The 15,308-nt window shown below is 35.6% G+C and overlaps 1 protein-coding gene across 3 annotated transcripts in view; it reads right to left on the bottom strand.

Moving 5' to 3' along the window:
* RASA2 (RAS p21 protein activator 2) overlaps positions 1–15,308 on the bottom strand; it is a 125,626-nt gene that overhangs the window by 74,769 nt on the left and 35,549 nt on the right. For all 3 annotated transcript variants that reach the window (XM_086674422.1, XM_086674423.1, XM_086674424.1), the window contains exon 4: positions 7,410–7,504. In XM_086674422.1, coding sequence (XP_086530548.1) covers positions 7,410–7,504 — 95 coding nt within the window. The remainder of the gene's footprint in view (positions 1–7,409; positions 7,505–15,308) is intronic.

The following is a 15,308-nucleotide window of genomic DNA, read 5'->3' as shown; positions in this document are numbered from 1 at the left end:
GTATTCAACAGCAAATTAACCAGAGCTGAAATGAGAACTGGTAAGATGGGAGATAAATTAGTCAGTGGAAAATATCCACAGTGAAGCAGAGAGAGGGGGAAAACATAAGAGACACAGGAAAACATAGGAAAATGGTCTATTATTCATGTAACTGGAGTCCCAGAAGAGGAGACAGATAAAATAGGGAAGGAGAGAAAAAAAAGATAAAGAAATAATTGCCTGGAATTTTCCAAAACTAAAGAAAGACATCAAGGCAGAGATCTAAGAGCCCCTATGAACACCCATAGGATAAACATAAAACCATATGAAGGCAGAGCATAGTAAAACTGCTAAAAGCAGATCAAAAGAAAATCCTAAAAGCAACTAGAGAAAACGGAGACGTTAGCCACAATGAACCAACTACAAGACTCTGATAAGAAACTATGTTTGATGATAAATATGCAATGTGATTTGGTCCATTACTGCTTTCTTATTACCCAATCTCCTAAGGGAGGTTCAATGACAAAATAGTATACTTTTCATATATGTCAGAAAATATTGGGAAGATTAGATAACTGGCAAGGTATTTTCTATGTTTTATTTAAAGTAAACCAAATAAGGGGTGCTTAGGTGGCTCAGCCAGTTAAATGTCTGATTTTGGCTCAGGTCATGATCTCCCAGTTCGTGAGTTAAAGCCCTGCATCGGGCTTTGTGCTGACAGTTCTGAGCCTGGAGCCTGCTTCAGATTCTCTGTCTCCCTCTCTCTCTGTACCTCCCCAGCTCGTGCTCTGCTTCTCTCTCTCTCTCAAAAATAAATACACATTAAAAAAATAAAATAAACCAAATTCTTGGGAGCTATTCTATATATATCTTGTAGCAATGATTACGTTAAGTTGATATATGCGATTATATCACATTAATTTGTACTAGGAAGCATATTTAGGAACTTATATTACTCTAGGATTATATGAAAGTTGAATATTTTATATTAAATATTGTTAACTTTATTTCAATCACTTTTACAAAAGTTCACACAAAAATCTGTATTTTTGTAGAAGATATCATGAGAATTTCTGCATAGAGTTTCAGAAACTCAGGTGAATTACAAGTATTTGGGCAAAACCCAATGCACATACTTAAAAACTTCTTCAGTCTAGATATTTTTTTTAGTTTTTATCACAAAATACTACATTATAACAACCATTCCACATAAAAGAACTCAGTATATTTTAACTGGTGGGAAGTTTTCTTTATATGGGGGGTGGGAGGGGAAATCCCAACTTCTTGTTATCTGACAGATATTTTCATATATAGTAAATCATTTTGGACACAATTAGCTGTCAGATAAAAAACAAAATAAAGGTTTTACTTAATCTCTCTTATTTATGGTTAGATTTGTTCTTCTCCTTAAAGAAGTATTTACTTGGGCGCCTGGGTGGCTTGGTCGGTTAAGCGTCCGACTTTGGCTCAGGTCAAGATCTCACGGTCCATGAGTTCGAGCCCCGCATCAGGCTCTGTGCTGACAGCTCAGAGCCTGGAGCCTGTTTCAGATTCTGTGTCTCCCTCTCTCTCTGCCCCTCCCCTGTTCATGCTCTGTCTCTGTCTGTCTCAAAAAAATAAATAAATAAACGTTAAAAAAAAAATTAAAAAAAAGAAGTATTTATTACAATCTAGAATGGCTCCTGTTATTTCACATTTACAATTTTACAAATGAAGTTTTTACAAAATTAACCTGTAACAATGAATTATACCTTTATGTTCACTGTGTTTTAATCAGGCATGTAAAAAAAACCCAGATGTATGTACTATTAGGTATGATCATCGCATTTATTGTTTGTAATACTTGTTTAAAGTGTAGGGCAGAGGCCATATTAAAAAAAAAAAACAACATAAAACAATCAATAGCTTATGGCATGATCCAGAAATTCAAGATAAGCTTGTTGGTAAAGACTTATTAACTAAGTCATTACATCAAAAAGACACGATTGACAGCACATCTGGATTTACTGCTTGTACAAGTTGTATGAGACAAACACCCTTAATTAATGAGAGTACCAACTTCTCCAGATAACAGATATGGCTTAATCAGTCTTATGTAAAGGCATACTCTTTATCACAGCACCTAAGAACTAAAGAAAGGAAAAATACCTCAAGTTTGTTGTGAATTCTAGGACTATATAGCTAAGAGCATGGCTGCTGATCACTGAAGCCAAAAAGAGGATTTATAGAAAGAGGCACCCACAGAATCCATATTAACTTTACTTATGTGGAAAAGAGTAGGAGAAAGAACACTAAGTTTAGTAGGATGATAACCACAACCAGAAACTGAGGAAGAGAATGCTTCAAAAACAAAGAGTGGTCCACTGTATCAAAGCTGCTGGAAGATCATGTAAGAGGGGGACTGAAAAATGTCCACCAGACTTATTGATACAACATCATGGATAACATCATGGAGAGTCTTTTGTGTTCTCCCTCTGGCCCATTGTGGGGTATGAAGGCAGATAAGAGAGGGTTAGGAAGAGAATGGTTCAAATGGAGGGAGAAACTGCAAAACAAAAACAAAAAAGAAACAGAAAAAAAGTGGAGAAAAATACATTCATGAAATATTAATAATAATATCTCAAATGTCTGAAAACTGAAAATAATTCTCATTAAAAAATTTTTTTTTAACATTTATTCATTTTTGAGACAGACAGAACGTGAGCGGATAAGGGGCAGAGAGAGAGGGAGACAGAGAATCTGAAGCAGGCTCCAGGCTCTGAACTGTCAGCACAGACTCCAAGATCATTACCTGAGCCGGAGTCAGACGTTCAACCAAATGAGCCACCCAGGCACCCTGAAAATAACTTTCACTTTTAATGGCAATAATAAAGCATCCGGGAAACAATCCAAAGTAAGAGGTTAGTGTTCTTTGTAATTTTCAACTGTTTTGATATAAAACCCATCTTACTACTACTGGGATCTTTTCATTTGAAGGCTAAATTACATTTCTGCATATTACTTCCCTACAACTTCAGAACTGAAGGGAATCCTATACAATGAAGTTCTCATTTCACAGATGAAGATTCTCAGACAACAACAGGTTAGCAACTGTTTTGGGTACAAATGCTAATTAGTGGTAGAGCTGGGAAAACAAACATCTTCCCCTCTGAGGGAGAGATGCCAATAATTTCTTCCACCCAAACCCTTTCTTAGGGGAGATGCCTACCCAAAGTCCCAAAATAGACTGCTTTACAGTAACTTTGCCCCAATCATACCAATTAGAATGCAGTGGACATATGACCCAAGTTGGGCCAAATGCTCTAAATTGTGGCAGAGAACTAAATCAGATCTTAGAAGGTGAGGGGTTGTAGGGTCACGTAAACTCAGGCTGATGTGGGCATTTTTTTAGCTGTCAGGAAGAGATTAGAGAGAAACAGAAGTGAGAAACATGTAATCTCATCAGATATACAAAATGAATACAAGGGAATCTCATTAAATAGTGGGTTTTGTTCCTTTCATTTTGCAAAGTGAATAGTATTAAAATGAGAGTACAAGATAGGAAATATTAACTATTCATTTTACAAAATAAGAGGGAAGGAAAAAACACTAAACAGTGAGCACTTATACTCAACGAGCATAGTGAGCATATGAATAAGAAAATATGAATCAGTGGATTCAGTTCCCAAGTGCCCCTTGCAGTATCTACTGCTGCACTGAGTGAAAGTCCACAGTTTAAAGATACAATATAGGGGGGCCTGGGTGGTTTGGTCAGTTAAGTGTCCAACTCTTGATTTTGGCTCAGCCGTTCATGGGATTGAGTCCACGATGGGCTCTACACTGACAAAACAGAGCCTGTGTGGGATCCTCTCTCTCCCACCCTCTCTCTACCCCTCCCCCACTCACGTTCATACACTCTCTCAAAATAACTAAACATTAAAAAAAGATACAATACATATTTTTCATTCACCATGGTCCCGAATGCAAGCCAACTATTTTTTTTTTTAATTTTTTTTTTTTTTTTTTTTTAATTTTTTTTTTCAATGTTTATTTATTTTTGGGACAGAGAGAGACAGAGCATGAACGGGGGAGGGGCAGAGAGAGAGGGAGACATAGAATCGGAAACAGGCTCCAGGCTCCGAGCCATCAGCCCAGAGCCTGACGCGGGGCTCGAATTCACAGACCGCGAGATCGTGACCTGGCTGAAGTCGGATGCTTAACCGACTGCGCCACCCAGGCGCCCCTGCAAGCCAACTATTTTATGTAGTAGTCAACCAAAAACAAACTACCCAATACTTTAGTGCACTTTATGAGAAGTTAAAATCTTTTCAAAAATAATTTTGACTATGTAAACTGTATCTAGATTATTATTGTAAGAACCTGATCTCCACTTAAAAGGCAGCTCCTCTTAAGTAAATGCCTGACAACTTCCAGCTCTCACTGGCCATACCAAATTTCCTGTAATTATACTCTAAGAAGTTCCCTAGGAACTTTCAAATGCCCCTCCCTTTTTCTTTAAGCTAATGTGAGTAGGCTTCTGTTCCTTATACTCAGATGTTCTCTCCTAATAACCTGCTGAAGCCTTTTCATGCCCAACAGTACAAATAGTCAAAAGCAAGAAAGCTTTTTTAGAATCAGACAAGATCTCTATTGGAACCATGGTTCCATCACCTAATAGTTCTATGACTTTGGAGATGTCATTTAACCTCTATGAATCCATTTTCTATATTTGTACAATGGAGTTATTAAGGCTACCTACATCTCATAATGCTTTTCTGAAGATTAAATGAGAAAATGTATATTAAGTACTTAGTACTGTGCTTGGGATATACCATCTAATCACTAACAGTAACTACTAGGCGGAATCCCTACTGAACCCATTCCTTCTCGGGATGGCTCCATCAACTGCTCTTATTTCCATGGTATTTTGTAAAATTCCATAAAATTTATGCAAGTGAACAAATCTATTAACAAAGTAGGATTTGTATGAAACGTAGGCTACTCTTCTATCTTTTCTAGGCTCACAAAGTTAATTTAGTATTCCTGTATCAGTTTTGGGGCCAAACAACAGTATTTCCAATAGTACCATATTAACCTGAAAGGTGTTCTACATCCTCCCAGCCACTAAGCCACTAATGTACTCTTCTTTCTAAAATGTGTTTAAAATTTTGGGGCACCTAGGTGGCTCAGTTGGCTGAGCGTCTGACTTCGGCTCAGGTCATGATCTTACAGTTTGTGGGTTCGAGCCCTGCATCAGGCTCTGTGCTGAGAGCCTGCTCAGAGCCTACAGCCTGCCTCAGATTCTGTGCCTCCTCTCTCTCTGCCCCTCCGCGGCTCATGCTCTGTTTCCCTCCGTCTCTCAAAAATAAATGTCAAAAAAAAAAATCTAAAGTGTGTTTAAAATTTTTTAAAAATGTTTATTCATTTTTGAGAGATACAGAGCATGAGAAGGGGAGGGGCAGAGAGAGAGGGAGACACAGAATCTGAAGCAGGCTCCAGGCTCTGAGCTGTCAACATAGTGCCTGATGCAGGGCTCTAACTCATGTACCATGAGATCATGACCTGAGCTGAAGCTGGACACTCAACCGACCGAGCCACCCAGGTGCCCCTAAAGTGTATTTTAAAGGGACCTTACTAATTATCATTTAAGCAAAAAACTTGTAAAGGTTAATAACTCATGGTCATGAAAATCATTCATAACAAATAAAAAATGTTGACATTATCTCTAACAATGAAATGCTATTTGCAGGATTTTATGATTCAGAGATGAGTTTTACACACTCAACTGAATTAAATCCTGTTATCTAATACTAATCTCTAATACCATCTCCAAGAATTACATATTCCAGAGAGATTTCTACTTTTTGAGAGTTGGGGGACTTAGATCTTTTAGCAAACTTATACTGGCCATAAGAATGAATTTTAATAAATTACATCTTTAATATAAAACTCAAATTTCATTTTATACCAAATTATCAAAGCCTTTTCTTGTCTCACTTTTTGTTAAAACTATTAAAAAGGAAAAGCTTTAATAGTTTTAAATTAAAAACTTTAAGACTTTCATATCTGCCTTTTGGTAAAGGTATATTATGAAAATGGCCACCTGAGTGACTGATGGTAAACAGGTATTTTATATTTGTGTAGCAATTAACAGTTTTTAAAACACTGTTAAAAATATTTCACTTAATTCTCACAACCATAGGCATCAACATGGCAACTTTTGATTTTATAGAAATAAAATTCAAGGTCAGTAAAGCAACCACATATGAAAATTAGGATCTAAATTTTCTGACTTCTTGTGCAAAAGCCTTTCCATTTTGTCACACTGTCTTCCACCTGTGTGGTATACAATAGTGGCTAACTGGAATCTGAATAACAGTTACTGCCAAATAGAATGAAAAGAACATTAAAATGAGGTAGAGTGAATAAAATAGGAAAAGTTTCAATTATATTTTGTACTTAAGAAGGGGTTTTATATACAAATACTTAAGTTTTTGAGAATTTAATCAAAGAGAATGCTTGAGAGGTTATGAGGAAATAGAGACACACGCACTTTATTTGCAAATATCTGTGGGTGCACGTAAAGCACTTTTTCTTGTCTTAAACTTCTGTTTGAGTCACAGCGGCAAATTATAACTTCTTTTGGAGAGGAAGAATTCTGCTTGCAGTATGTCCTCGGGAAATGGTTTCACAATCCTTACCATATTTTATAAATAAACAGGGTTACAAAAAAAGGATTCCCTTCAGATAGAAATAACAATTTCTAAGAGAAACTCAGACTTTTCAGAAAGAAATAGAAAGTTAAGCTACTCGGCTAAACATGTATTTTTACTCACATATAGAATCTGTAAGAACTCTTATTCTGGCAAGAGGAAAGAAGAGCTTTAAAAAGGTAATAATACCCTTCCAAATAAAAAGAAGGGTGAACAACAGGAAGGGTGGGTGTGGGAATGAAAGGCTCTGCAAGGTGGGCTCAGGCATGGTTTGAATGAATATTTTCCCAAGACTAGTTTATTAAGAGAATAAACAACATCCTGGTCAAAACAGATAAAATCACAGACTTCTGGGATTCTCTTCAAAGTAAGAATTAACGTAGCTTTTCTCTTAAAAAAAATTTCCCAACCAAAAAAATTAATAATTTGCCATTGCGACTCGAACAAAAGAACTAAAACAGGAAAAAATGTCCCCCTAACATAACTTCCCCAATCTCTCTCTCTCTCTCTCTCTCTCTCTCTCTCACACACACACACACACACACACACACGCATTATTCTTGAATTCAAGGCAAGGCATTTCTTTCCAGCTATATATTACCTAAAGGTCTATAATATTTGGTCCCAGAATTTAAAATAATGTGTAATAGCGCTGTCTGTATAAACTAGAATAGTTTGTTTTCCACACACTTTCTGCATGCTGACAATCTCTTATACCACTTAAGCCTTAGTATTTACCTGAACCTCTGAATTGGAGTCAACAGGCTGTAGTAAAAACCAAGTTTCTTTGCCACTGTGGTTACATAAGTCTTCTTTTTTGATGGCTACTTTTCCTATAGGAAACAATATAAGAGAAACATATTTTGTATAATCATTAGCACTGCTAAAAAAAATCATTAGCACTATTATATGTAATACTTTTAGAAAATATTTTAAAATAATTTGTACCTACTGATATTAAAAAATCCACTTTTTTTTCTCATTAAACTTTTGCTTTAATGGTTCTAAAATTCTATTACAGATTTTTGGTCAAGTTGTTTTCTATATCCTAAAGAATGAAAAAGTGCCTCAGTTCCCCCTGCCCCTTGGCAGACCCTTTTCTGGGTCATTTTGAATCAGGGGATTAGACAAAAATTCAGTTGTATTTACATGCAAATGAATTTTTTAGTATTTACTCAATAGATTCACATTTTTACCCAAAGTTCATTCCATGTAAAAAGCAATGTACAATGACAGTGTAAACTAATCCTCCCAAACCTTTAACACTATGAATAAACCGTATGTTCTATCTAGACAGACATATTTGCATTTAATAAGAGTTCACAAGTTCCAATTAAGAGAAAAAGATGAATACCATATATCACTAACAATTTTAAAAGCGGACTTGAAAATTACAGATTAAGACAATAATTTTCTTTAAAATCTGCTTTTATCAAAACATTATAAACACTGCTTATGTTGCTTCAATGCATACCAAAAAATAATAACAATGATAAATAATAATAATAATAATCAGGGCAGTTCCCTAAAGAGTTTCTACCTCTTAGAGAAAGATACGGTACAATGAACAAAGTTGTATGAGAGAAAGAAACAGAAATGTTCTTATTATAATGAAGTATTTGCCATGTTGGTACAAAGCATTTCCTTCCTCAATTCAAGTTTTAAGAAGCAGACCCAGTTTTGCATACAACTGACAATTTATTCCAAGACTCTACACAAAAGTTTCAACAAAGAATATATACTAAAGTCAAAGTTCACTTTCTTTCATCAGTAAGAATTTCACTTTAAGTGTCCTAATTACACTTCGTGCCCTTTCTCTTCTGATCTATCTTGGTCTTTTAGTTCCACATTTGAAAACTTTCAGAAAACAGTAAAAAGTTTTCTATCAGGATTTATCAATTGTTCTGTATCAAGTGGTAAGGAAAGGTATGACAAGAAAAAAAAAAAACAAAAAAACTTTCTTTAAAAATTTGGAATTAGGTAGTGGTGATGGTTGCACAAATCTGTGAATATACTAAAAACCACTGCAGGGGTGCGTGGTGGCTCAGTCAGTTAAGCGCTTGACTTTGACTCAGGTCATGATCTCACGGTTCATGAGCTCAAGTCCCGCATCAGGCTTTGGGATTGTCTCCCTCCTCTCTCTCTGCCCCTCCTCCCCTGCTCACACTTTCTCTCTCTCAAAATAAATAAACATACATACATACAATAGTTAGATGATGGATGGATGAATAATTAAATAAATAAATAAATAAATAAATAAATAAATAAATAGGATGAAGTCTAATGTAAAGGCCAAAATCTTCTTGTGAATATATGGAATTTATAATTCATTCAAATCTTGAGGAAATAGCACCAGGAAAATAATATATTTCAGTGCTTTTTTTGGTTAAATTTAAGACACAAAATGATGGGAAAACAAATTCTTCCACTACTGGATATATTGATTAAAAGCGAAGTACAGAATTTAGGCACTCAAATATTCTTTACACTGTTGAAGAAGTTTAGGTTAAGAGAGAAATTACACAAATCTCTTGATATGTTTCACCTATGGATTATAGCAAATTCCTGGCAAATCAATATAATACCAAGAATGGCTTAAGATACAGAATTATGACAAAGTATTAAGTAGTGCGTGTCACAAATGATTATGATTATCAAAAGTCTATCGAGTGGCTCCATTTACCAATGAATCTACTCCAGATATGAACATTAAGGCAATGTATAACAGTTTGATACACACACACACACACACACACACACGTACACACAGAAATAGATCTATATATCCTGTAGCTGAAGTTGTTACATTTTGAAAACAACTCATTTCCCCCTTTAAGAATCTTGGTATCTGGGGCGCCTGGGTGGCACAGTCGGTTAAGCGTCCGACTTCAGCCAGGTCACGATCTCGCGGTCCGTGAGTTCGAGCCCCGCGTCAGGCTCTGGGCTGATGGCTCAGAGCCTGGAGCCTGTTTCCGATTCTGTGTCTCCCTCTCTCTCTGACCCTCCCCCGTTCATGCTCTGTCTCTCTCTGTCCCAAAAATAAATAAACGTTGAAAAAAAAAAATTTTTAAAAATAAAAATTAAAAAAAAAAGAATCTTGGTATCTATGCACCATTTATGTCTGCTTTCCAGAAAAATGCAGATATTATCTGGCATGTAATTTTAAGAGAGTTTACTCACCATCCAGTAACTCGCTGAGAGATTTCTGGTTAAGGCCTGATAAGACAGTTTCTAGGATTTTTAGTTTTATACATAATTTATGCATACGTACACAAATATACATGTGTGTATATATTTTCATATTTACAAGTATCACCAAAGCAAGCCCCCAACTTGAAAATTAGGTTTTTGAAAAAGTTTATTTTGAAGTTTACTGGCTTAACTGATTCATTTACTCATTCAACAAATAATCACAATACCACTGTGCTTTAAATGGTGATATGATTTCCAGACTCCGCTAACCAAAATCTATTTAATTAGTAATGCTTCTAAAAACTAGAGAGTAGGAACTCTACTCAGATCGCTGAGTATCCATCTTTATCACATGTGTCTTCCCAAATGAGAATTCTCTTAGTTCACAGGTAAAAATTCCCAGAAGCAAGTACCTTCTCCCTTCTACTGCATATCTTGTGCATCCCTGGCACTCACTGCCATGAAAGAGTTGAATGATTCTGGTCTTCTGAGAGAGAAGCCCTTCTCTGATTAGTTGTAAAAATTCTGTGCCTCTAATGGTCCCAAAGATTATCTCAAGTTTAGTGTTCACCATTTTGAGCAAAGTTAACTCATCACTTTAGTAGCCATGAAATCACCAACCTCAAAAAAACAAAAAACCTCCCAGGAACAAACTACTCAACAAATTATTTAAAGGTACTATTTCATTTCCTCACTATCCTGACAAACTCATAGACAGAAAAAGCTCAGACCAAACACACACACACACACACACACACACACACACACACACACACACACCCCAGATGCTGTATTAGTTCCTTAAAATAAGACAAGGAGAGGAAACACAAAAAGAAATGAAGGAACTGTGGGCACAGAAACTCTTTGTTGGTCTCAAAGTAAAAAAAAAAAGTATTCTCAGCTTTCCAGCACCACTTCTAAACAGCATTTTCTTGCCATCTGTAAAAACTGTGTTATATTTGGGCCCCATTTTTAGATACAACATATTCTTAGAAATTTCATCCTCATACAGATCACCAACTGGCAAATCTTGATAGCCCTGTTCCTACATGGACGCTAGTAGAAATGGATGAAAAGAGCAGATATAAGTAGTGACAACTGTGACTGTCTATACAGGATGAAAATGGATCAGAAAACTGAACAAATTCTGGCACACAGTCAACAACAGCAATTCAATCACAAAACTTAAATGCCCTAGTGTATAGAGTTTAGGGTACATTTTGTTCTCCATGGTAGACTGGTATATTAATGGTCCCCAAAAATCATTCTTCTTTGGTCTATGCCATCGTGTGGTCTTCTCCAGCACAGACTCTGGTTTGGCCATGTCACTTGCTTTTGCCAAATGGGACATCAGCAAATGTGATGCAAGTAGAATCTTACTAAACACCTGTGCAGTAGGGCTTACCCTCTTAAAACCCCAAAACCATATGGAAAGGAAGGCCCAGATAACAGCCAGCACCAGCCACCAGACATATGAGTCAGGCCATTTAGTCCAGTCAATCTTCTGGATAAGTGCACATTAGTGATCCCAGTTGAGACCAATGGAATAACCACCAGTTGAGCTCAACCCAAATTAACAACCCTGAGGATCATGACCAAATATATAGTTGATGTATTTAGCCACCAAGTATTGGAATGGTTTGTTATGTACCAACAGATAAGTGATACAGACCCTATGCAAACAGATATGAAAGTGTCATCTTAGGCAATTTTGACTTCAGAGCTAAATGCCAGCAGAAATTACAAATTGAAAAGTTGGAAAAGACCTTAGCAATCTTAAACTCAGACTTATTTTATAGATACGCCAGGCCTAAGAAGGTAAAGTGATGTGTTTAAGATCACACAGCCAGGAAGTGACAGAGTCATGAATGAATTCAGGTTTCTGATAGCCTAGTGAAATTCTCTTATACTGTTCTGAAACAAGGCGAAAAAAAAAAAACTTGCCTAGGTCAGATAACCACAGTTTAGTTTTTCAGCCTAGATGCCCCTCAAAGTAAAACACCCAGAAAATACACACTATAAGATAAAATATATGTTTTATTTTTCTATTAGAATTCTCACTGGAAATGGAAATACATTCTTACATAAAACTTTTATCTTTTTTCTCTCCTTTTAAGAGAGGACACTATACCTTACGTCAATATATCACAAAGTAAAATAAAACCTTAACTTTGCAACTTCCTATCTTTTTATAGCAAAGTTCCTAGGTCTCAAGTTTTTAATTCACAATCAAATTTTTGTACTAACTACCTGGCATACGAAGATGACTAACATAAAATATTTTGCCCCATATTGATAACAGTTATTACTTCTGGGAAGGGGACTGGGAGGGAGTCAGTGGTCAAAATGAATTAGGATTATCTGCAGTACTACAATTTGAAATTTTTTTATAAAAAGACAAAAATTCATGTATTACTTACACAATTAAAAAACAAACAAGCTCTTAAAACTGTACTTGGCTAGTGTACATTCTCAGAAATTCTTAAGTTTCAAAGATGGGTCTTTCAACTTTAGCTCAAATTCCATTTGAAAATGCTATAGTACTGTTTAATCTACAACTTAGCAACTAAGAATTATAAAATAATTAAACTCAATTTTCAATAGCTGAAATTTAAAAAACAAACAAACAAAAACAACCCCAGGGTGCCTGGATGGCTCAGTGGGGTAAGACTTGATTTCCGCTCGGGTCAAGATTCCAGAGTTGAGCCCCCAAGTTAGGCCCTGCGCTGAGCATGTAACCTACTTAAGATTTTCTACCTCCCCTTGTGCTCCCTCTGTCTCCCCGGTGCTTAAAAAAAAAATAAATAAAAGGCAACGACTGAACTTTATGAGTTAGTGACAAAAGAAAATATGTTGAACTACAAAAATGTAAAGATTCATAAATGAAAACCATTTTCCAACTTTAACAGGTACATACATGACGCTGAGTTTACTTTAATAATTCCTATGTGTAAAAGGAAAAAAACTGCCACTAAATGCAAAAATTTTGTCTTAATAAAAATAATTTGAAAAAAAAGTTCTCACACCAAGTTATGGGTTTCTGATACTGTTACACAAAGAAGTGATATTTATGTAAAATTTTTTTGTTTAAAAGTGCAATTGACTTTTACTTTAAAAACAAAAAAAACTTAGCACAGGGAACTTTTGGAAATCGTAATTATAAACCTCAACTAAAGGCCTTTCAATGAAATAATGTATGATGACTATAGTATTATATGAAAACAATGAAAATTACAAAATTTTCTTAAAAAGACATGATAGAGAGACACTCTCTCTCAAGAGTCGCTCATAACCACCAAGAGCCTTTATCTAATCCTTACCCTACTCTGCCTCTCTCTAGTTGTGACATTAAAAGATCTCCTGGCCTTCTGAGATGTGAATCTCTCCTATCTCTGTTCCTACATCCCTGATAAATTTTATCAATCTTCATTGAAGCCTCATTTTCCCTGCGTTTTCCTTATCTGCTCCCAGGGCAATTTCATTGGTTCCTGCAGAGTCTTCAAGTATCACTCAATGCTAATGACTCTCAAATTCACATCTCAAGCCCTTCTCTCTAAGCTTCAGATCTGTATTTCCAACAGTCAACTAAAGTGTCCACCAAGATGTTTCCCAAGTAATACAAGTTTAACTTGTTTGAAATCAAAGTCATCCTTTCCTCTTCCCATCCTGCTGTGTTCTTTATCTCAGTTAATGATGGCCATAGAAACAATACCATTTTTAACTTTCCTTTCTCACAATCCTTCATCCCCTTATAGCCCCTAAACCCTACTTGAAGCTTCTTCAGTGAAGTACATGCACTCATTCACATTCCCACTGCCACTGCCCTTTGCATCTCATTTGATTATAGCCTCCCTGACTCTAATTTCTCTACTCTAAACCATAAACTACAGATCACATATGTAAAGTGTGTATATATATACTTTAAAAGAACATATATACATATATATACATTTACATATGTAATCTATAGACACTGAGTTTGTATTTTGGAAGTTACTGCTGTAGGCCATAAAAAGTTGTTAAACTACAAAAGTATTCATGTATACATAGTCATATATAATTTTTAAAATGTTTTTCTTCTTTTTTTTTTTTTTTTTAAAGTTTTCTCATTCTTAAAAGGTTCAACATTACTGTCTATAGGATGAAGTCCAAACTTCTAAGCACGGTTTTTAGGGTCCATCACAACTTGGTCCCAATTTATATTCCCAGTTTCACTTCTACCACCCTCTTCCTAAGTAATTTATATATTCCAGTAGATACACCACAAACATGATTTGTTTTTTCTCCTCTAATTCTGCGAATCCCTATAACCTGGAAATTTCTTACTTTTCCTACTTAGGTAGTCTGTTAATCCTCCACCAAACAAGATTACCTGTTGTCTGTGTTCTCAAGTACTTTGTTCATATCTCTAGCCCAGATCCAATTACAATAAATTAGAATTAGAGTACAAGTGTACCTCTCTGATAGCCTGGGAATAACCTGAGTTGTCTTCTTTGTATGCCACACAGAAGTGTTTGTAAATGTTGGTTTCACTGAATTGAGGATGGGACCTCAGGGGTCTGCTAGAAAGAAAAGAGTCTGCATATACATAAAGAACTCAGAAGAAGAAAGACAACTAGGATAATACAAAGTCATTAAACTCGAACTGTATTTTCTCTGGCTTTCAACAAGGTGAAAAAGCAATCAAAAAGAGTCAAATATGACAAAGAGGCAGATAAGGATTCAACACTATGAAAATGCCTTTTGTGACAAAGAAAAAGTATTTGTTATGTGTACAGCTGACAAAAGTTAACATATTTAACAAATAAGTACGCATAAAAGTAAACAAATCCATCCAAATGAAAAATGGGCATGACAATGAAAAACTAGTTTATAGAAGAAAAATATAAAAGACTAATAAACATACAAAAAATTCAACAAATTCATTGATAATCAAAAAAATACAAGTCAAAAAATATTATTTTTCACCTACCAAATTGGGAGAAACTTTTTTCAATGCTAATATCCAAGAATATCCATGATATGGTGAAATGATTATGCCCAGGCCATGTTTGGGGGAATTTAAATTACCATAGTATTTCTGGGGCCCAATGTAAAAAACACAGAGAGAAGAAATTTTAAAAATATTCATATCTTGGGGCACCTGGGTGGCTCAGTCAGTTAACCGTCCAACTCTTAATTTTGGTTCAGGTGGGATCAAGCCCAGCATCAGACTGTGTACTGACAGTGTGGAGCCTACTTAGGATTCTCTCTCTCCTTCTCTCCCTGCACCCACACCCCCCCCCCCCCACCAGCTTATGCCTTTGCCTGTGCATGTGCATGCACTCTCTAAGTAAATAAATAAACTTTTAAAAATAAATAACTAAAAATATTCATATCCTTTAACCCAGTATTTTCACTTCTAGGAATTTATTCTAAGAAAAAGAGACATACTAAGATGTATGC

Source organism: Puma concolor, chromosome C2 (genome assembly GCF_028749965.1).
Source record: "Puma concolor isolate L17-30 chromosome C2, mPumCon1.1.hap2, whole genome shotgun sequence".
Taxonomy (NCBI): Eukaryota; Metazoa; Chordata; class Mammalia; order Carnivora; family Felidae; genus Puma; species Puma concolor.
This window is presented reverse-complemented; position numbering and strand designations above follow the sequence as displayed.